The sequence below is a fragment of the Andrographis paniculata genome, unplaced genomic scaffold (assembly GCF_009805555.1).
Source record: "Andrographis paniculata isolate CXL003 unplaced genomic scaffold, ASM980555v1 Contig14END, whole genome shotgun sequence".
NCBI lineage: Eukaryota > Viridiplantae > Streptophyta > Magnoliopsida > Lamiales > Acanthaceae > Andrographis > Andrographis paniculata.
The window spans coordinates 1778193-1802097 of record NW_026137424.1 but is presented as its reverse complement, the minus strand read 5'-3'; the positions used below and the strand labels follow the sequence as shown (position 1 = coordinate 1802097).

Sequence of the window (23905 nt, the reverse complement as noted above, 5' to 3'; positions counted from 1 at the left end):
CGCAATACTTCCACTCCGGCGATCCATGTTCAGCTTGCCCAATTTGACACTGCCAAGGCAGCGTGGGATTTCTTGGCAGTCCGCTTCCGTGCTACTGGTTTGGCACATTATTATCAGTTATGGAGCACTCTCCACGATCTAAAACAGGAACCAGGACAATCTATCAACGACTTCCTTGCCCAAGTGCAACCCCTTTGGCATCGGTTGGATCAAGCAGAGATCAGTCATGATCATCTTCGCCTCATTCAGGTCTTAATGGCTTTGCGTCCAGAGTATGAGGCAGTTCGTGCCTCTTTGTTACATCGGCATCCACTTCCTACCTTGGATGCAGCTATTCAGGAGATTCTGTTTGAGGAAACTCGTCTCCACCTAGCTAAGGCTCCTCAGCTTGACTCTGCTCTTGCAGTCACTGCCCGAACTCCTACTCAGAGTCGTTCTCATCGTTGCAAAAGATGTCAGTCCTCTGATCATGACTTCGGTCATTGCCCAAAGGTGGAGTGTCACTACTGTCATATTTTAGGCCATACTATACAGTATTGCCCCACTAGACCACCTCGCTCTGGAAGTAGTAACTACAAGCCTCGGAATTCTCGTGGACCTCAGTCTGGTACCTCCTCTGTCACAGCCTCTGCTGCGCCTGCGCCTGCGCCTGCGCCTCCTACGATTCAGGACCTGGAAGCTCTTCTTAAACAGGTTCTATCTTCCAATACCGCCATGTCTACCACATCAGGTAACTCTCCTTGGTATTTTGATTCTGCTTGCAGTAATCATATGACCTCTGATATACGCCTTATGACCTCCACATCCACCGCACCATCCTTACCCCCTATCCTTACTGCCGATGGTACCCATATGCGCATCACCCATACCGGACATACATCCACCTCATCCTTATCCCTCCCTGACACATATTGTATCCCTCAATTAACCTTAAATCTGATTTCCGTTGGTCAATTGGTTGATCAAGGTCTCACCGTGTTATTTTCTTCTACTGGTGTGCAGGTTCAGGACGCGCAAACCGGGCGGATTCTTGGGAAGGGCCGGAAGACGGGCCGCTTATTTGAACTTACGTCACTCCAGGTCCCTCGTCCCTCTATCTCAGCTGCCACCACCTCTACACCATCCTGCCTTCAGTGGCATCGTCGTCTCAGTCATGCGTCTTCCAATAAAGTCAGGTCCTTGATTAGTCAGGGTAGTTTGGGTTCTGTTAAGTTTGAGTCTTTTAATTGTGTAGATTGTTCGTTGGGAAAACAACCTGCTCTGTCGTTTCCTCATAGTACTTCCATTGCGGATACTCCATTTTCTTTAGTTCACTCGGATATTTGGGGACCTTCGCCCACTGTGTCTATGAATGGTTCTCGTTATTTTGTGATTTTTATTGATGACTATTCTCGTTTTACATGGATTTACTTTCTGCGGCATCGCTCTGATACCATGTCGGAAGCTAATGACCGTCTCACCTAAAAGCTCGAACTTGTTAAGGAAACTAAGCCACATATCCCGCAAACGGGAGTCCTCAACACCCTTTATTATTTTAGTCTCGTAAATGGAGTCTGTCGCAAACTAGTCCCATAAGTGAAAAATTTTCGCTGTTTTAGTCCTCCGGCGCCGGAGATGCCCGCGATCTGGCGGACACGTTGAATTTTTTTTTTTTTCATTTTTCTAATTTTTTTTAAAACTTATTTTTAATTTTATTTGTATTTTTTTATTTGGTTCAATTAAAAAAAATTGAAAAATTTTTTAAAAAAATGAATAAAAAAAATAAATCCACGTGTCCGCCAGGTGTCGCTGACCTGGCGGGACACCTGGCGGACACGTCACCTCCGGCGAGCCACGCGGGCGTCTCCGGCGCCAGAGGACTAAAACAGCGAAAAATTTTCACTTATGGGACTAATTTACGACATGCTCCACTTACCAGACTAAAATGATATGGGGTCCAGTTACAGGACTAAAAAAACAGTTTACTCTCTATATATATATATATATATCAATATTTTGGTATATACTGAACTTTTAATTAGGTAACGGTATACAACAATATATAAAATTTTATATCGTTATTACACAGAATGTCTAATGCAATATACCAAAAATATAGTATTTTGATATTTTTCAGTTGGTATGAACAATGTACTATAGTTTCATTATTATTATTATTTTTTTGGTTCTAATTAAATACTCCATTCGTCGCAAAAGTATAGTCTTATTGTATTGGATATGAGATTTAAGGAATATTGATATTATATTGGTAGTTGGTGAAAAGTAAGGATAAATGATTTTTTTGCCTTTGTGAGTATATTATTGTAAAAAGTAGTGACAATAGTGTAATAATAATGAAAAAATAGGGATAGTTTTATGATGATATAATTATTTATGGAAATGAGACTATTGTTTTGGGACGAACAAAAATGATAAACAAGACTATTGTATTGGGACGAGTGAATACTATACATTTGTATTGTATGGTAATAGTCTTGTTTATGAGATTTGTAGTATACTTCTTAAATGATTTGTATTTTTTTTTATAAACATGTTATTATTTCTTATGATAAATATACATAAAATTCAGTTTTATATTCTAACAAATTAGTTAAAGATTATAACTTAATTAAATTTGTAAATTTATATATATTTCAAGTGTTGGGATGCAAATTTAAATCTCACATTGACAAATTTGAAGAAAAATTTAATCTTATAAGTCTCATACGAACTTCACTAGTGTGAGGTCTTTTGAAATAAATTAAAAAACAAATTCTTGTGAACGAACAATATCATATTAGTATTAAGTTGGCTCAATTCTAACGATTGATATCAGAGTCTGGTTCGAGATTTTAAATTTATTTCAATACTATTTATTTTTTATTTTCGAATAAAAAATATATAATTTTCTCACATAAAATATCACGTCAACACACAAATTAAAACCTCAAACTCAAATCAAATCAAAACCAAACAAACTTAAATATATTTAAAATAAAATTATTTTGAGATAATATCTATCAGCATTAAATTTCTTAAAAATATCACATCTGTTGGGGGTGCAAACCCAAGTCTCACATCGAAAGTTGTGAAGAAAATTCTACACCTAAGTGAACTCCACTGGTATGAGACCTTTTGGAGAATATTAAAAAACAACGGACTCAGCTCAAAGCGGACAATATCATACTAGTGTTGAGTTGATCTAGTGCCAACAACATCAAATACTTATTTTATTTTATAAAAGGCCACATTAAATTCACAATTTTTTACTATTTCTAAAACTATTATCTTGACAAAACTTAAAGTATGTAACACAAATGATTAAAAAAATATATAGATATAAATAAATAAATAAAGGGAATGATGAGTAGGCATATAGATAGTTATAAATTAGTGATATGATAAGTGAATTAAGCATAAAGTTTTGAATGAGAAGCTCATTTATTCGACAGGTGCATGCAATATAATCTGCCTTCAACTACACGATTAATTCCATCAAATAAATAAATAAATAAATCAAATCTTTCTTAGGTTCTTTGAGTCATAACTACTATTCTGCCACTCATAATATTTTTTTTAATTATAATAATATTCAATTAATTAATTAATACTACTTGATGTGTGTATTTTTGTCTTGTTCTTTTTTTTTTTTTATCAATATATATAGTGAGGGCTGTCTCGGACTTTTTTGGGGCCTTGAATGAAAAATTAATTATAGGTCTCTATAAACACATGATTAAAATGTATTTTTAAAATAATAATACCACTGATTGACGTCGATTGGACAAGAAGTTGAATGCAACGGTCTAGGTAGTATTTGAGAAAAGAAATGAAAGATGAACTATTCGAAGGTTCGAAAAACAAGGAATGAGTGCGGGTGAAAGAGAGAAAGAAGAGAAGGTGGGGTAGGTTGGGTTTTGAGTTGGTGGAAGCAGTGTGACAGGGTGTGAGGTAGAGAAACGTAGACGATAATTAAATTTGTAAAAATGGGGTAAGATATAGTTAGGAATAAGAGATATGAAAATACATATTATTAGAGTTTAAAATTTAATTTTAAAATTAAATTGAATAATTATGGAAAAAAATATAAACTAAAAATTAAAATTTAATAATAATAATAATAATAATAATAATAATAATAATGGATAATACAATTTTAAAATATGAGCCATCTGTTAATTAGGGGCTCTGAACAGTTGTTCACCCTAGTCAGCCGCACCAGTATACAGTTTAGATAAAAATGATGTGATATTTATATACAAAATAAATGTTGTATGCAATATGTCTAAGAAAAAATAAAAGATTGAATGGTATAAAATTATTTTAAAATACCATAACAAACTCCATTTGAAAAATCAATGTAATGACATTTCCAAGGAAATAGTACAAAATATTATTTTTTTCTGTCTAAGTGTTCATATCTTTTATTTTTGTTCTGTCTTATAATTTATCCATATTTTAAAAAAAATAATTATACAATTTAATTATATTTTAAAATTTATATATTTTTAATCTTAATTAAGTTATTTAATTATATTAATTTTAATATATAATATTATTATTACTAATTATAGTTTTCTTAAAAATTATAATATATAATTTTTTTTTAATCGGATGTATAAGTATATAAGTTAATTCAATGGGAAAAAGGCGAAAAGCAAAGCACCGATGAAGTACGAATGAATTAATTTTAATTGCAATTTTAAAAAAAAAGTCAACTAATTTATTTATTAATAATTGTTTCACAAGTCAAACAATCTAATTTTTATATGTGTAGGCTGTTAAATTTAAAAGAAAAAATAAAAATAAAAAATAAAAATATACATTACATAGGTTGTCTGAATTGAATCATCAAATTCGGGGATTTTGTCATTGCTCAACATTCAATAAACTCCATTTAATTTGCGTAACTCTAAGATCTTGACTATTATATATAATTTGAAAATAATTATAAATTTAGTCTTCTATTTATGATTATTTATAATTTTATTTTATACTCACCCTGTCTTCCTACCATTTTTTTTTTGTCCGTCTAGTAAAAAATAACCGTTTTTAATTTTTACTAAATTTATTTATTTTAAACATACAAAACAAATATAAATAAATTTAATTAAAATTTCCAACTTTTATTGAAAACTACTTTAATTCTATCTCTCATCAATAAAAAAATAATTTGATCTATATCTAAAACTACTTATTTTATACTCACTCCATTCCATGTACCGTGTCCGTTACACCGTAGATACGGTATTTTAAGAGGGATGTAATTAGTAGATAATTAAAAATGTATTAGTAAAAATAATTATCCTATAATATAAATAATTATAAATTAAGATTAAGATAACTAATTAGTTTAATTAAAAAGTTTAAAATGAGATGAAAGTGTGTAATCATTTTCCAAAAAAGAAAAGTGACATGGAATGTGAGACGGACAGAAACGGCAACGTGGACATGGTATGTGAGACGGAGGGAGTATAAAATTAATTTTAAGTTAATTATAAATAAATAAATATATATTTTTATTTATTTATATTATATAAAATTATATTACTTACAAAATAATATTCACATTACATATATATTTTATTGAGATATAATGCTAAAAATATTTAAAATATCAAAAACACTACTCATATAAAAAATAATAAAATACTATCATATAACTTATTAATCGACACTATCTAAAATATCTTGTCTTTAATAAAAGAGGAGACATCTAACCGGGGACGGAGGAAGTATTTTTTTTTTTTGATAATATGGGAACCCGTAGCCGCTACCCAAAAGTGCGCACTGGGTAAACTTCGGTCAGCGGCGGAACTAGCATTCGAATTAAGGGGGGGCTAATTATAAAAAATTCACTATACACAAAAAAGTGGTATAAAAATGAATATAGTGATACTAAATTTACTGTTTTATACTCATATAGTGAAATTTAAAAATATATATACTTTTATCAATATATTAAATTATTCGTATATGGTAATATTTTAAATATTAAAAATATCAAATTATATATCGTTATCAAAACAAAAAAAATTGATATAGTATTAAATTATACCGAAATTTCGATATTTTCAATAATAAAAAATAAATAAAAATTTTTGGTACTAAAATGTATTGTATACAAAATTTTTTATGATTTTTAATTATTTTTTACTATATATAATTTTAAACATGAATATATTATATTAAAATTTTATGCAAGGAGGACTGACAAATCAAATCTTTGTAGATAAGTTGCCAGACATATCTCACTTGAGGGCTAATTAAGTCTTCAGTTCGATCCCGTCCCGTTGGGTACGTGCGAGCTCGAGTTTAGAGAAATTTCCGTCAAGTGTGCATGTGTGGATAAAGAAAAAAAAAAAGAAAAGAAAGGACTGACAAAGAGGTCCTACCGTTTTAGATGTAGAGAAAGCGGGTGACGGAGGATTCGTACCATTCGAGCCTTATTTTAATAATATTAAATGATACTAATCAAATAAGTGTGTTTATTTTGTATTTTTAGATCAATGTATTTTTTTATGATAGGTACGGACATCTTATCGATAATATAAAATATAATACTATTTTGTTTGAATGACTGATTTTTGTGAGTAAATAATATATATTATATAACAAAAAAAAGAAAAAATATATTGTATTTGTAATACTAGTCATTCAATTTTGTTCCTATTCTCTTTTGTAAATTACATAGGGAATGAAACAGAGGTGGATGACGGAATATTTATGAAAAATTGTGTCATCTGTATATATTTGATTTATTTGCATTATAAATTTCTTCTCTACAAGTATACGGTTATTGTTTATATATTATTGTGATATAATTCTTAAAGATCTAAAAAATAATTTTTCTAATTAATTACACATCAAATATATAATTAATTGATGAATATATTGTATTTTCCAAAAAGGAGTCATAATATACAATCAAATCATGACAATTGCATTGCAACATATATTTTCATAATAATAATAATAATAATAATAATAATAATAATAAAACAATATAAAAGATATACCTTACATAAACATTTCTATAAAACAACAAATATATCAATTTAAATTCAAAATCTAAACTTAAACAATTTCATGTATGTAAAATTCTTGACACGAAGATATGGCTTGATGGTAAAAGTTTATTTTCCTAAGAGACGGTCAGGTGGTGTAGGGATGAACTCGTGACCGTGAGATCATATATTTAAATTTCAGACACCTCTAAGTGTTAATGCCACCTAGAACGCGATTATTGGTTCCCATGTCATTGTCAAGAATCTGATTTGAGCAATAAGATAACTTCAAGCCCTAAATTAATTTTAAACAAATTTTACTACTCCGAAAAAAAAAAGTAAAAATAAAAATGAAAAATGAAAGGATCGTTCTTTGATTTGTTTTTTCCACTATAATGTTTGAGTCGTATATTTTTTTATCAATAAAAATCTTAAATGTAATATCGTTTACAATTATACTTATTATTTTTTACCAAAAAATAATTATATTAATTACTTACATTCGAAATGAATGATATACGGTCTATATAAAGGTTGATGTTCATTCGTTACTCACCCACCAAACCGTCAACACAATAATATATCACTTATCTACTCTTAACATGTATTTCATACATTCTGTAGCGATAATTCGTCGGCTATATTGCCATGGAATGACAACTATGATGATTTGATCATTGGTAAGCTATTTCGTTTATAGTGCTTATTCTATTTTAACATTTGTTACAATTTTATAAAACATACAATTTTTCTTACAAAATATCACATTCCACTAATATTTTACTAAAAAATGAAAAACACGACAACAAAATTAAATACAAAGTATGCAAACCCTTAGCGAGAAAATTGAAAAAAAATATCTCATATGTATACCTTACTATCACTTTTGTATTGTATTTAACTCACTGGCAAAATATATACTACATGTTTGCAAAAGTCACTATCTCTATCATTTGGCTGTGCGAACATCATGCGCAACCAAATGACAAAAATAACAATTTTTGTAAATAAATAGAATATATTTTATCAGCGAGATAAATATAAAACAAAAGTGATATTGATGTATACGTGTAGGATATTTTTGCAATTTTCACATCCCTTAGCCATTCTTTACACACATATATATTTCTAAGAAATCACATTATTTTTAATAATTTTTTTTGAAAGAATATTATAATTATTTAATAAAGAATAAATGTTGAATATAACATATTTTGTTTAAAAATAAAAATTAAAGATAATTGTTAAACGAGTAAAGAGATGCAAGCAAATAAATGATTGAATGATGTTTTGCCTTCTGATATAATTTACTTAGAGCTGCATTTTGCCAACATTTTGCCCTCAATTTTGTTAATAATAATAATAATAACAAATAATATATAATATTTGATGTACTCCCTTTTGTAGATAATAAATAAATAATTGCATATCCCTAATAATTTAAACTATGGTTATTTACATCATCTAATATTATAATATAGTCTTAAATCTCGAGTTCTGAGTCCCATCCGTGTCATTTATATCACCGAATAATAACAATGTTTTTATTACTAGAAATACATTTGGTTAATTAAATAATATAATTATATTCTTTTTTTTTTTTTTTGTATTACTACATATATGATCCTAGAATTTTTGAATAAATCACTCAAATAGTCACTTAAGATATCAAATAATAGTATCATATGCTATATAATGTCAATTAACAAGCATATTAATTTCTTTTTACCAATTAACAATATAGAAAATGCTTAATTTTATTTTGGGATTGAAAATCTAATTATTTCTTTTCGTATATGAGTGCATGAAATAATTTCATATATACAAAAATGTAAAACTAAATTTAATTGCGTTTAAGCGTTAGTGCATTTTTTAAACTATAAATATGTCGCTAACAAAGCTATATAATTAACCAACACATCCCATAAGTTTTGAAAATCTTCTTATAGTTATATTTCACCTCTTTTCATTTAATTTTTCACTTAATTCTTATCATAAAATGGCAGATAGACAAACAAGGGGTCGTCAAAGAATCCCAATTCAACAAATTGAGAATAGGAATGACATGTACGCCACTTTTTTCAAGCGACGCCTTGGCCTGTATAAAAAAGCAAGTGAACTCAGCACTCTTTGCGGTGTTGATATCGGAATAATTTTATTCTCTCCTACTGACAATCCATACTCATTTTCCCATCCAAGTATGGAGTCAGTGATAGGGAGATATAGAAACCCCAACCACCCCACCAACAATAACTCTGAACTCATTGATGCTCCATCCAGGGACCGAATTAAAGAGCTCAATCAACAGTTAGACGAGATCCTAGAAATGAAGGATCAATTGAAAGAAAAGGACAAACAGCTCGATGAGATTGATAGAACTCACTCCAAAGGCTGGTGGGAAGAGGTAGCCGTTGAGAGCCTTGATGCAAGTGACGTCAAGCAGTGGACCACTTGGTTTGAGGCCCTTAATGCCCGAGTCGATAGACGGATTGGTGAGATCAAGAATAGCTTGAGCACTGGCGCCACAGGATCAGCCATATAGTCCATGAAATAGCAATTGTTAGAATGTTCTTTTTTTTTTTTTGTTCCGGTGAAATGGCTTACGTTTTGAGGGATTGTCATTACAAATCTATCCGATACTTGTTTTGCCTATTAATGGCGTTGACCACCACTTTTTTGTTATGAAAATTCTCGCCACAAATATTTTTTCTGTTGTAACTTTTTGTAACGATCAAAATCCTCAAAAAATACGACATAAAAAAATATTTGACACTAAATTTGAGTGTTTGTTGCGACTTATTAATTACTACGAAAAGTTAGTTTTTTGGTAGTGTAGTAAAATTTTATTACAAACATGTAACTTACTACTTTTAATAGAAAAACAAAATGAAATAAAATTAATCAAATGCAAATAAAAAGATCATTCTTTGATTTATTTTGCCTAATGTAATATAGTTTTTTTATTTATAAAATATGAAATGTAAAATTGTTTAAGGATTGTTGTTATTGTTTCTTATTAAAAGAATATATGAATTACTTACGCTCAAAATAAATGTTACATGGTTTATAAAAAGGTCGGTATTCATTTGTCTATAAATATGTGAATTAGATATAGATCGTTCAGGATAAAAGTGGGTTAAATTGTGTTTTGTATATGTGTAGACAAAAAATAGTGTTAATTTTATAAACACAAACTTTTTTATAAATTACATTTGATTTGGATTAATTAAATTGAGGTGGGATAATCTAATACTATTCTAATTGATTTGACTTTCAATTTGAATATGAGTGGCTTTTTTGGAGGATTTGAATATTTGATATTAAATTTGGCCTCCTTTAAAAATCGGGAGGGATTCATTCTTCACTTTAGCTTTGAAGGATTCCGGAGGGATTTAGAGGGTGTCCGTGAAAGAACTTTTTAAAGAGTTTTTAGTTTATTGAAAAGCTTCTAACTGTTTGACTAGTCAAAAAGTTAATTTAGGTATTTGGTAAAATTAATTTTTTGAAAGAGTTTTTGGGTCCAAAAAGCTAATTTTTGAAAAGTTCATCTACCCAACGTTTTGAAAGAGCTTTTTCATTTTGATTATTTCTTGTTTACCCTTAAAACTTAATTATTTATTTTATATATATAAATATATTTTTATAGCAATATTTACTAATTATTTTTAATATATTTAATTTATTAAATTATATTTTTATTTTTTAAATTTAAAATAATAATTATTATTAATTATTACATATGAATTATTTTATTTGTAAAATATACAAATTTTTAAAACTAAATCATATAGAAAAAACAAAGGTTATTAATTTATTTATATATATTAAAACAATAATTAACATAATAAAAATATATATACGAAATATTTACTCCCTCCGTCCCACATAATTTGTCCCTATTTTTTATTTTCGTCCGTCCCACATAACTTGTCCTTTCTATTTTTGGAAATATAATTATGCACATTAATCGCATTTTAAATTTTAAATTTTATAATTTTTTTAATTTTAATTAAACTATTTACTTATCTTAATTTTAATCTATAATTATTTTTACTAAATAATAATTATTTTTACTAATACACTTCTTAATTACTTATTAATTATACTTTATCTAAATTCCCGTATCTACAATAATACACCCATATTACATGGGACGGAGGGAGTATTATTTTATATTTTACATAATTTCAATAAAAAATTATTATTTTTTAGTAAAAATAATTTTCTCAAATCTTAATAATAATAATAAAAATAAATATTTTATTATATTTTTTTTAATTTTCAATAATTAATAATAAAAATTCTCATAAATTTCAAACCGAAATGAACAAAATTAAATATTTTAAAAAATAACATATTAATGTCCTTAATGGTCATTTTATGTATAAACAGCTAATGTCAAACAGTTGTTTTACCAAACACTTCAATACAAACCGCTAATTGAATCAGCTAGTCAAACTAGTTAATTGAATCAGCTAACAGCTAAAAGCTATCAGTTAATTGCCAAACGCACCCTTAATCTCAAAGATAAATTTAACCTTCAGCTTGGCTTTGATGATTTCTTTGAAGGATTTGGGGGTTTTGATATTTGTAGATGCGGATTTGGTACTCCCTAATATTTTTTTACGGCATGTCCCTTTGACTTTGGAATCATAGGGTTGCCGAATTGGTGATTTGCATGAAGAATTCGATGAACATCTTGAAATTTTGATGTAAACATGAAGAAATCTGCATCGGCTTTAAAAGAAGCTGGAAGCTTGAAGCTTGATCCTCTCATGAATGAGAACATACTTTGAAGAATACTTTGAAAGACACAAAAAATATTACAAAGAAAATCTAGAGAGGTTTATCTGTTACTTGATTCTTCAATGTAACTTTTGCGTGTCAAATAATATGGCCAAGGCCCCTATTGTTAGAGAAGGTGTGATTTTGATTTCCTTCTCGAATGATGTCATGTGGCCTGCTTCACTCTAATGGGTCATAAAAAAATATTTTATAATCTTTTTTTTTTTTTTGTCAAATGCTACTTTCTGTGTTGACGAGATGTTTTATATCTTTATTTTCTCAACAAGATTTATATATTATTTTCTTTCTCATGGGATCATCATTAATAAAAAATTGTTCATGAGATTCATTTATTTTATCGCCAAAATTATTGTATATTATTTATGCATATAATAATTGTTCGATTATTTTTCTTTTTTACCAAATTAAATTAATACTTGATAGTCAATGTACAAAAATTAATATATAAGCATAATTAATTTTTTTTTACATATTTATTTTATTGAGATTTTATTTTTTTCATAAAGTATATGATATTTAATTGAATTAGAGCATCTATTTTTTAATGCCTACCATATGTATTAATAAAACAACATTAATTTTATTTTACCATTTATCAATATAAAATATTCCACAAATTAAATACTTTCTCCGTCCCAATCGAAAATACATTTATTACTATTTTTTGTTGTTTCACACAAAAGTATTGGGTTTGTTTGTTTAGTATTTTTGTTTGAATTGTATTTTTTTTATGTGAACTATAGAAAAATGTGTAAGTAATATGAAAGTAATATTTTATGTTGAATATTGAAATGGTAAAATATACTATATAATATATATACTGAAAATCTTGTAAAAAAAAAAAAAAGAAAAGAAAAGAAAAGTATTGGAAGAACAATGTTTATATCTCAGTGTTTTCTACTAATATTTTATTAGTATTGCGGCAAGTGTAATTTATAATTAGAATATAATATTTTAAGAAAAGAAACGAATAGACAACAATTTAAGGAAAATTTTCATTGGATCACTAAAATATAATCACTTACAAAAAATTATTTTAAGCATGTAAATTGCTATTACAAGATATAACAAATAAGATATTAAAATTGAAATGCAAATTTAAAAAATCATTTTTCGATTTGTTTCTCCGAATATAATATTTTTCGAATCCTTTTTATTGATAAAATCTTAAATGTAAAATCGATTAAAGATTATAGTCATTATTGTTTACAATAAAAATAATATTAATTACTTACGCTCAAAATGATCAGTGTGTCCTCTATAAAAGGATCGATATTCATTCATCGGTCATCCACAACATAAAAATATACTACCTATAGACAAGTATATTAATGATAATTCATCAACTACGCTGCCATGTAGTAGCGACTATGCCGAACGATTTTATCATTGGTGAGTTATTTTATTCTATTTGAATAATTTGCTCATGTATTTATCTATCTATTTATTCATTATTTTTATGCTTTATATGTTTCTTTGCCCAACAAATCTTGAATTTTTCGTTGAAGAAATTTGGAAAAAGAATATTATAAGTATTTAGAATTAAATCCAAAAACCAATTTAATATTTAAGTGATGTCATTATTCTTGTGGTATAAATTTGTAATAGTTACACTTTACCAATAATATGGGTTCATTTATATATATTATGCAAATTTTAATGCTAATATTTTGGTAATTAGGAGCATATTCTATATATTTTGCATTATAATAAATATATATATACATTATCCATGTATAGGGTCCAACAAAAATTGACTAAATCACCTGAATATCATTTAAATGATTAAAATATTAATGTCATATATCTTATAATGCCAAAAACTACAATTACATTAATGTTACGAAGCATGCATGTTATAAAATTTTTTTAACTATAAATACATTGTCACTAAGGATATAATTCATCAATCTCACGATCTTACAAAGTAATTTAGAACATTCCCCATTACGATTTTGTCACCTTGTATTTAATTTTTTACTTAATTTTATTCGTAAAATGGCAGCTAGACAAACAAGGGGTCGTCAAAGAATCTTAATTCAACAAATTGAGAATAGGAATGACATGTACGCCACTTTTACCAAGCGACACCTTGGGCTGTATAAAAAAGCAAGTGAACTCAGCACTCTTTATGGTGTTGATATCGAAATAATTTTATTCTCCCCTACCGACAATCCATACTCATTTTTCCATCCAAGTATGGAGTCTGTAATAGGAAGATATAGAAACCCCAACCACCCCACCAACAATAACTCTCAACTCATCGATGCTCCATCCAGTGACCGAATTAAAGAGCTCAACCAACAGTTAGACGAGATCCTAGAAATGAAGGATCAATTCAAAGAAAAGGAGAAACAGCTCGAAGAGATTGATAGAACTCACTCCAAAGGCTGGTGGGAAGAGGTAGCCGTTGAGAGCCTTGATGCAAGTGACGTCAAGCAGTGGACCACTTGGTTCGAGGCCCTTAATGCCTGAGTCGATAGACGGATTGGTGAGATCAAGAATGGCTCGGGCACTGGCGCCACAGGATCAGCCATATAGTCCATGAAATAGCAATTGTTAGATTTTTTATTTTACTTCTGTAAAATTGCTCACGTTTTGAGGGATTGCCGTTAGCAATCTATCCAATACCTTATTTTGGAATAGAATATATGATGATAATGCACCTAAAAAATTAGTCATAGAAAAGATATATAATCTATTCGATCTTAACATATCTACATCTTGCGAACTTTCATCCCAATTATTACTATTCATTATGTACGCACATGAGACATTTGTATAACATTTTTTTGTTACCAACTGGTTTTGTAACAATTTTTTTTTTACCCACACACATTCACGCACTCTATGGAAATTGAATCCCTATCTTAAGCATACCAAGAAGTACTCAACTGCTTGAGCTACGCCTCCTCAGCTTTTGTAACAAAAAAGTCTTCAAACCTTTTGTTATGTACTAGAAATTGTAACAAATACATTTCCCATGTGCCCATTAAGGGCGTGGACCTTCACCTTTTTGTTATAAAAATTATTGTCACAAGTACTTTTTGTGTCATGACTTTCTGTAACGGTCAAATTACTCAACGAAGTCGACACAAAAAAGTATTTGACACTAAATTTGAGCATTTGTTGTGAATTATTAATTACTACGAAAAATAAGTTTTTTAGGTAGTGTATTAAAATTTATTTCAAACATGTAACTTACCACTACTAAGTGAAAAAAACAAAATGAAATATAATTAATCAAATGCAAATAAAAAGATCATCGCTTAAATATTGTTATTATTATTTATTAAAAAATATATATTAATTATTTAAGCTCAAAATAAATATTACATGGTCTATAAAAAGGTCGATATTCATTCGTCAATCATCATCCACCTAACTATCTATCAACAGAATACTGTACCATCTATATGATCCTTAATTGTATTTTATATATCATACAATGCATATAATGATAATTCATTGGTTCCATTGCCATGTAGTAGCAACAATGCCGAATGATTTGATCATTGGTAAGTTATTTTATTTTATTTGAAAATTTTGCTCATTTATTTATTGTTGAATTTTTGTCATTTGGATCCACCCCAATATAAAACACTATACACCTACTATGCAGCCCATTAGAATCTGGGCCTAGCCCGTGATCCACAACCCGCGCCCGCTTGCCCTGATTTGTGAACCGTGACCTGCGTCTGCGCCCACTTACCTTGCCTATGCCATGACCTGCGCTTCGACCCATGACCGGATTTAAATCTGTGTCCTTTTACTAGACGTGATCTGAGCTGTACGATCTATGTCTTTGATATTGGTCATCCATTCACTTTTAACCTTCCTATATATAGAGAGGAGAGAGAGGTGCTCTCTCGTTATCAACTCACTCTCTCTCTACACTCATCCTCTCTAGTTTTTCTCTCTCGACCTCTCTCTGGCCATTCCTCCGGCGACTTTTCGCGGCCGTTCATGGCGGTGCCTTTCCTCTTGTAATTTTGTGGAGTTTCAGTGGCATGTTTTTCCCCTTAGTTTGTAGTTGCTCGTAGCCGCAAGGGGTTTTTTCGACGCTGTAAGCCTTTGGTTGCCTTGTCTGTTTGTGTGTGGGGTTATATTCGTGCGTATTGCGGGTTGTGGCCTGTTCTTTTGTGTAGTCGCTAGTTAGGTGTGTTTTGTTCCCATTAGTTTTTTTTCGAGTTGGTTGGGGCTGAGTCTAATCAAAACTAATTCAAATTTTTTTCGATTTCGTAATAAAATTTTCGATCCGTTCATATATTTAATAACATTTATTTTTGTTTCACATATTTTTATATCCATAAAATCTTGAATTATCTGTAAAAAAACTTTTGAAAAGAATATATATTATACAAATTTAAAATTAAAATTAACATATCAATTTAATATTTAAGTGATGTTATTTTTCTTGTGGTAAATTAGTAAGAGCAAAACTTTGCGAAAACTTTACCTATATGTATAATACAATTTAACGAATTTTCGTCAAAAAGATATAAAAAGACAATAACTTTATGCACAAATTAATTCACTAGTAATATATTGGATCAATAAGATATAATTTCAAGCACTAAAATTTAATTTAAACAAATGCAATTACTATTATTACTAATAAAAATGAAATAAATCATGCATAAAAATTCTTTATTTTTCTTTTATTTTTTTCCAATTTAACATATGTGTCGCATAATTTTTACCAATAAAATTGTAAGTGCGTACTATCTCTTTACGACTATAATTAACATTTGTTTACTAAAAAATAAATAAATTGATTACTTACTCCAAAAATAAATGATACACGGTATCTATAAAGCTCGATGTTCATTTTCCAATCATCAACATAATAATGTATCATCTATATGCTCGTAATCATTGCTGAGCTATTTCATCTATTGTAGGTGGAGAGTTTATGCATAGCGTATTTGAAGAACTGCGTTGCATGTTCCCACGTTACTAAAAACTATTAGATAATAATAATAATAATAATAATAATAATAATTTATTATTATTATTATTATTATTATTAAAAGTTTGTAAGATTCATTTTAAATTTAAATTTTGATAATGACAAATTTGAAAGTTATTAAACCAAAATACTTATATGAAATGTGAAAAAGAAAATATAAGGGTGAACGTGTTTTTAATGTTACGTATGAGTAATCGTGTCGATAATATAAAAGAATTATACTACCTCCGTCCGGCTCTAAAGGTCATATTTACTTTTTACGTGTTGATATTTGAATATTAATTATTATATCAAAACGTAGTACAAATTAAGAGAAAATAACAAAAATACTTCTATTAGTGTCTTGTAATAATAATAGAAGGACATTTGTATAAAAAATATATATATACAATTATAAGGATATTTTTAACGTCAAATAGAATGACACAAAAGGTAAATATAACCCTTAGAAGTGGACGAAGAAAATATTTTGTTTGAATTGTTGACTTTTATTAATTGATGAATAAAGTATATATATATATATTATATGTTGTATTTTTTTTATAACATTTATGGAAAATCGTTCTATCAATACATATTTTATTTATTTGTATTATAAATTTCTTCTCTATCATTATTGACTATATATATAATTCTAAAAATTAAATTTTATAATAATTACACACATCAAATTAGCAATCCATATAATTAATTGATGAATATATTGTACTTTCCAAAGAGGAGTCATAATATACAACCAAATCATGACAATTGCATGCAACATATTTAATTTATAATAATAATAATAATAATAATAAACAGTTTATTGGATCAACAAAACAATATAGAAAATATACCTTACATAAACATTTTTATAAAACAGCAAATACATTTATTTAAATACACAATGTAAACTTAAACAATTTCATGTACATAAAATTCTTGACTACTAATTTAATTGGAGCAATAAGATAACTTCAAGCCCTAAATTATTTTTTTTTTTTAAAAAAAAAATTACTACTCCGGAAAAAAAAAGGAATGTAAAATACTAAAAATGAAAAATAAAAAGATTTTCCTTTGATTTGTCTTTCCCACTATAATTTTGAGTCGTATACTTTTTTATCAATAAAATCTTAAATATAAAATCGTTTACAAATATAATTATTATTTTTTACCTGAAAAATATTCACTTACGCTCGAAATGAATGTTATACGGTCTATATAAAGGTTGATATTCATTCGTTACTCGCCCACCAAACCATCAAAACAATAATATACCACTTATCTGCTCTTAACAAGTATTTCATACATCACATAGCGATAATTCATCGGCTATATTGCCATGGAATGACAACTATGCAAAATAATTTGATCATTGATAAGTTATTTCCTTTATAATGCTTATTCTATTTTAATATTTGCGCAATTTTATAAAACACACGATTTTCATATAAGATATCACATTCAACTAATATTTCACTCAAAAATGAAAAACACGAAAACAAAATTAAATACAAAGTATGCAAACCCTTAGCCGATCCTTATTATGTTTCACAACCAAACACACACATATATTTCTAACAAATCTCATTTTTTTTTTATAAAAACATTTAGAAGAATATTATATATATTATATATTTTAAATAAAGAATAAGTTTTGAATATAAAAACATTTTTTTTAAAATAAAAAATAAAAATTAAAGATAAATGTTAAACGAGTAAAGATTAGATACAAACAAATAAATGATTGAATGATGTAATTTGCCTTCTGCTGTAATTTACTTAGAGCTGCATTTTGCTAACATTTTGCCATCGATTTCATTTTTTTTTTTTTTTTTTTTTTATTATTATTATTATTATTATTATTATTATTATTATTATTATTATTTAAAAGTGTAGTTTTTTTATTACTGGAAGTACATTTGGTTAATTAAATAATATTTGTATATTCTAATCTTTTGCATTACTATAGTTATGATCCTACAAATTAATTTTGACTAAATCACTCAAATAGTCACTTAAGATATCAAAATAATAATATCATATGCTATATAATGTCAATTAACAAAATATTAATTTCTTATCACCAATTAAAAATATAGAACATGCTTAATTTTATTTTGGGATAGCAAATATAATTTTTTCTTTTCGTATATGTCTGCATGAAATAATTTCACAAATAAAAAATGCAAAACTACATTTAATTGTGATAAGCGATAGTGCATTTTTAAATTTTTTTTATTTAACTATAAATATGTTGCTAACAAAGCTATATAATTCACCAACACATCTCACAAGTTTTGAACATCTTGTTATTGTTATATTTCACTTATTTTTATTTAATTTTTCACTTAATTATATTTATAAAATGGCGACTAGACAAACAAGGGGTCGTCAGAGAATCCCTATTCAACAAATTGAGAATAGGAATGACATGTACGCCACTTTTAGCAAGCGACGCCTTGGGCTGTATAAAAAAGCGAGTGAACTAAGCACTCTTTGCGGTGTTGATATCGGAATAATTTTATTCTCTCCTACTGACAATCCATACTCATTTTCCCATCCAAGTATGGAGTCAGTGATAGGGAGATATAGAAACCCCAACCACCCCACCAACAATAACTCTCAACTCATCGATGCTCCATCCAGGGACCGAATTAAAGAGCTCAATCAACAGTTAGACGAGATCCTAGAAATGAAGGATCAATTGAAAGAAAAGGACAAACAGCTCGATGAGATTGATAGAACTCACTCCAAAGGCTGGTGGGAAGAGGTAGCCGTTGAGAGCCTTGATGCAAGTGACGTTAAGCAGTGGACCACTTGGTTTGAGGCCCTTAATGCCCGAGTCGATAGACAGATTGGCGAGACAACAATAGCTCGAGCACTGGCGCCACAGGATCAGCCATATAGTCCATGAAATAGCAATTGTTAGAATGTTTTTCTTTTTTTTTTTTTTTTTTTTTTGGTGAAATGGCTTACGTTTTGAGGGATTGTCATTACAAATCTATCCGATACTTGTTTTGTCTATTAATGGCGTTGACCATCACTTTTTTGTTATGAAAATTCTCGCCACAAATATTTTTTCTGATGTAACCTTTTGTAACGATCAAAATCCTCAAAAAAATATTTGACACTAAATTTGAGTGTTTGTTGCGATTTATTAATTACTATGAAAAGTTAATTTTTTGGTAGTGTACTAAAATTTATTACAAACATGTAACTTACTACTTTTAATAGAAAAACAAAATGAAATAAAATTAATCAAATGCAAATAAGAAGATCATTCTTTGATTTATTTTGCCTAATGTAATATAGTTTTTTTATTTATAAAATATGAAATGTAAAATTGTTTAAGGATTGTTGTTGTTGTATTTTATTAAAAGAATATATGAATTACTTACGCTCAAAATAAATGTTACATTGTCTATAAAAAGGTCGGTATTCATTTGTCAATCATCCACCTAACTATCTATCAACACAATACTATATACCACATATATGATCCTTAATTGTATTTTACATATCATACAATGCGTAATGATAAATCATTGGCTCCATTGCCATGTAGCAGCAACAATGCCGAATAATTTGAATATTTTGCTCATTTATTTATATAAAAGCCATGTAGCAGCAACAATGCCGAATGATTTGAATATTGTGCTCATTTATTTATTTATGTTTTATATATTTCTGTCCATAAAATCTTGCATTATCTATAAAAGAAATTTTCACAAAAAATATATATTATAAAAATTTAAAATTCAAATCAAACATATAATTTAATATTTAAGTGATGTTTTTTTCTTGTGGTAAATTAGTAAGAGCTATACTTTGCTAAACCTTTACCTATATTATGTATAATTAATTATATATATATATATATTGTGAATGGAAATTTCCATAAGTTATTTTGGCATATGAACTAATGGTGTCTTAATTTCTGCACCAAAGACTTTCCAAAAGACAAAAGATATATTTGAAGAAATATCAAAATATGGAAACTCACTCCTTCCATTACGGTGCAAAGGAAAATTAGTGTGGAATCTTTTATTCCAGAATATGAGTGATTTACTCAACCGGATAGGGTTGAAGATTGATAATGTGTGATTTGGAGATCATACTTTAGAGAGAAGAATATTGATTGAAGCTCTCATACATCTATCCATATTGATTCCCTTTAGTTTTGAATGAGTTTTTGACAGAAAAATTCGCCGGAGAGGTCGAAGGTGTTCGGAATTAATGGAGTTCCAACCGGAGAGAATGATCAAGCTCTGGAATTCTCTGTTGTGTGGTCGTTGTTAGTACGGGTTGTAGCAACGAGAACCTTAGGAGGTATTTTCCTGGGTTAGCCATGACTAGCATTAGAGTTAAATGAGTTGTGGTTGTTTGTGTCCTTAATCAGCACTGGTTAGTGGAATTCCTCCTGGATTGGTTTCTCCCGGATGTAGATTGGTTGATAATCGAACCGGGTCAACAAACACCTTGTCTTATTGTTTTTTATGTTCTACGTTGTTTTTTGTTGTTGAAACGTAGTTATAACTGTGAACCGCCCACGCTTCGGAAGTTGGCCCTTTAAAATGTTCGAATGTGTTTTGTTCGATAAATCACTTCCCCAACATCTGGTATCAGAGCAGTGTTCTCTAATTCGTTGAGTAGATCTGGTCACAGTTGCAGACACGAGTAAGGAAGAACGCTCAACATCAAGACCTCCATTGTTCGATGGGACAAATTATCCAAGTTGGAAGAATAAAATGGAAGCCTTTCTGATGCTTTAAGGTGAAGACGTTTCTGATGCTGTTGAGTGTGCATGGTCTCATCCTATGAAAATCATTCAAGATGAAGATGGTGTTACTACTCTTGTGAAGAAACCGAAGAGAGAATGGACGTTGAATGAAAAAGCTGCTGGAATAGCAAACTCGAAGGCTCTGTTTTCGATTTTTAATGTTGTGGATGAAACTCAGGCGAAGCTTATATCAAATTGCAAAATTTCCAAAGAAGCTTAGGACATTCTGGAAAATGCATTCGAAGGTTCAGCGCAAGCCCGTGAATCTAAACTAGATTATGTTGAGACATTGTTCGAATGAATGAAGATGAATGAAGACGAAACAATCGTTGTTTACTATAATCGCTTTATGGATGTTGTCAATCAAGAAGAAGCTCTTGAAATGCACTTTGAAGAAAAGAGGCTGGTGAGGAAGATGCTTAAAAGTCTCACAAAAAATTTCAGGCCAAAGGTGATTATGCTCGATGAACCACCAAAGCTGAAAAATATGACGTTGGATGAATTATATGGTACATTGGTGAGCTATGAAATGAATTGTCTTGAAGATGAAACTCTAAAAAGCATGGCCTTAAGTGTGGAGGACATGGAGCTGATCGAATCTGATGAGGAAATGGCATTCTTGAGTCGAAAACTTTCAAGGATGATTAGTGAGAAACGTGCAGCAAAGATGAAATATGGGAAGCTTCAGAACCGTGGTGGTTATCAGGGTGTGAGTACGTCTAGCTCAAAACGGAAATACTCTGAACAGAAACCATCAAATTACAGCAAGCCAAAAGAGAAGTTCAATGGTGGATTCAAGAAGAAGTTGTTTGAATCAGTTCAAGAGTCTACCTGCTATGGATGTGGAGGAGTTGGTCACATTAAATCTGAATGTCCAACGGTGAAGAAAAGAGCATATCAAGCAACATGGAGTGACAATGATGAAGAGGAAACTGTCTGTGTCGAGGAACAAGCTGAAGATGATGAAGTTGTTGCTTTCATGGCCGATGAATCTGAATCTATTAAAGATGATGGTGCTTCTACTGATAAAGCTTCAGAGGAATCCATAGAACTTGATGTTTATGAGTTGATTGAAGCCTATGAGGAGATGGTGTTAGAGCAAAAGAAATTTGTGGTGAAGAACAAAAAGCTACTTGATACCATATATCGATTGGAAGCTCAGAATGATAAATTAGAAGATGAGATCGAAGTTCTGAAGAAGGATGTTGTTGTTAAATCAACTGAATCAGATGCTTTGAGGAATGAAAATCTGAGGCTAAAAGATGAGAATGATCGTCTTCGAAAAGGAAAAGAAAAGTTGGATGATGAAATTGAAATGAGTTGTGGTTGTTTGTGTCCTTAATCAGCACTGGTTAGTTGAATTCCTCCTGGATTGGTATCCCTCAGATGTAGATTGGTTGATAATCGAACTGGGTCAACAAACACATTGTCTTATTGTTTTTTATGTTCTGCATTATTTTTCGTTGTTGTAACGTAGTTATAACTGTGAACCGCCCACGCTTCGGGAGTTGGCCCTTTAAAGTGTTCGAATGTGTTTTGTTCGATAAATCACTTCCCCAACATATATTATACAAATTTTAAATGCTAATATTTTGGTAATTGAAAATTTTCAAAATATTCGATTTTAGATTTAGTAGATTTATATTTAGATTTGGTCTTATCGATAGATTAAATTACTTATATTTGAGTATATCGAGTCTGTTTTGTATTGCCTATATATAGACCTCTTTATTTTTATGATTAATAACACAATTTCATTATTTTTATCCAAAAATTCTAACATGATATCATAGCCTATTTTTCTCATGCCGTAGATATAGCCTACCAACCCGTATTTCTCCGAGTACATTCAACCCGGATTTACATGGTGAATGTGAATTTGTCACTTTCCTTCAGCAAAATTGATGTTCACTTTCTTTATGGCAAGGAGAGGTCTATTGAGGATAATTAGAATATCGCAGTTTTCACTTATTTTTATTAAAAAAAAAGGAAAAATTGCAAAAAAGATGTCATATATGTAAATTCAATTATTATTTTTGAACATTTTTCTTATTTTCGTAATTTATGACATTGTGGGTACTCCGGACATTATTTTTGTCCTCCGGCATCGAAAAAACGCACATGGATGTCACGTGCGTCTTTGTGGGATGGCCGGCATATACGTGGACGTCACCGTTAGTGTTGTCGTTCGTGGGGTCGTTGGACATCTGACGCGAAATTATTTTTTTTTCACTTTCGCAATTTAGAACATTATGTGTACTCCAGGTATTATTTTTGCCCGCCAAAAAAACAATGTGTTCTAAGGTTTTATTTTATTTCAATTTGGTCCAAATTGCAAATATTATTAAAATTAATATATATATATGTATGTATTTAAAA

At 29.2% G+C, this 23905-nt stretch overlaps 2 protein-coding genes across 2 annotated transcripts; both read left to right on the top strand.

The window, feature by feature from the left end:
* Positions 1 to 13790: 13790 nt before the first annotated feature.
* Positions 13791 to 14267, top strand: LOC127258542 (agamous-like MADS-box protein AGL62). The gene has a single exon (XM_051285422.1). It carries the CDS (start codon positions 13791 to 13793, stop codon positions 14265 to 14267), a length of 477 nt encoding a protein of 158 aa, XP_051141379.1.
* Positions 14268 to 19111: 4844 nt separating this feature from the next.
* On the top strand, positions 19112 to 19660 carry LOC127258534 (agamous-like MADS-box protein AGL61). The gene has a single exon (XM_051285409.1). The coding sequence runs from the start codon at positions 19112 to 19114 to the stop codon at positions 19658 to 19660; it is 549 nt and encodes a 182-aa protein (XP_051141366.1).
* Positions 19661 to 23905: the final 4245 nt, after the last annotated feature.

Excerpts from the sequence above, each read along its gene's own strand:
- LOC127258542 (XM_051285422.1), top strand. The coding sequence starts at position 13,791 with ATGGCAGCTAGACAAACAAGGGGTCGTCAAAGAATCTTAATTCAACAA.
- LOC127258534 (XM_051285409.1), top strand. The coding sequence starts at position 19,112 with ATGGCGACTAGACAAACAAGGGGTCGTCAGAGAATCCCTATTCAACAA.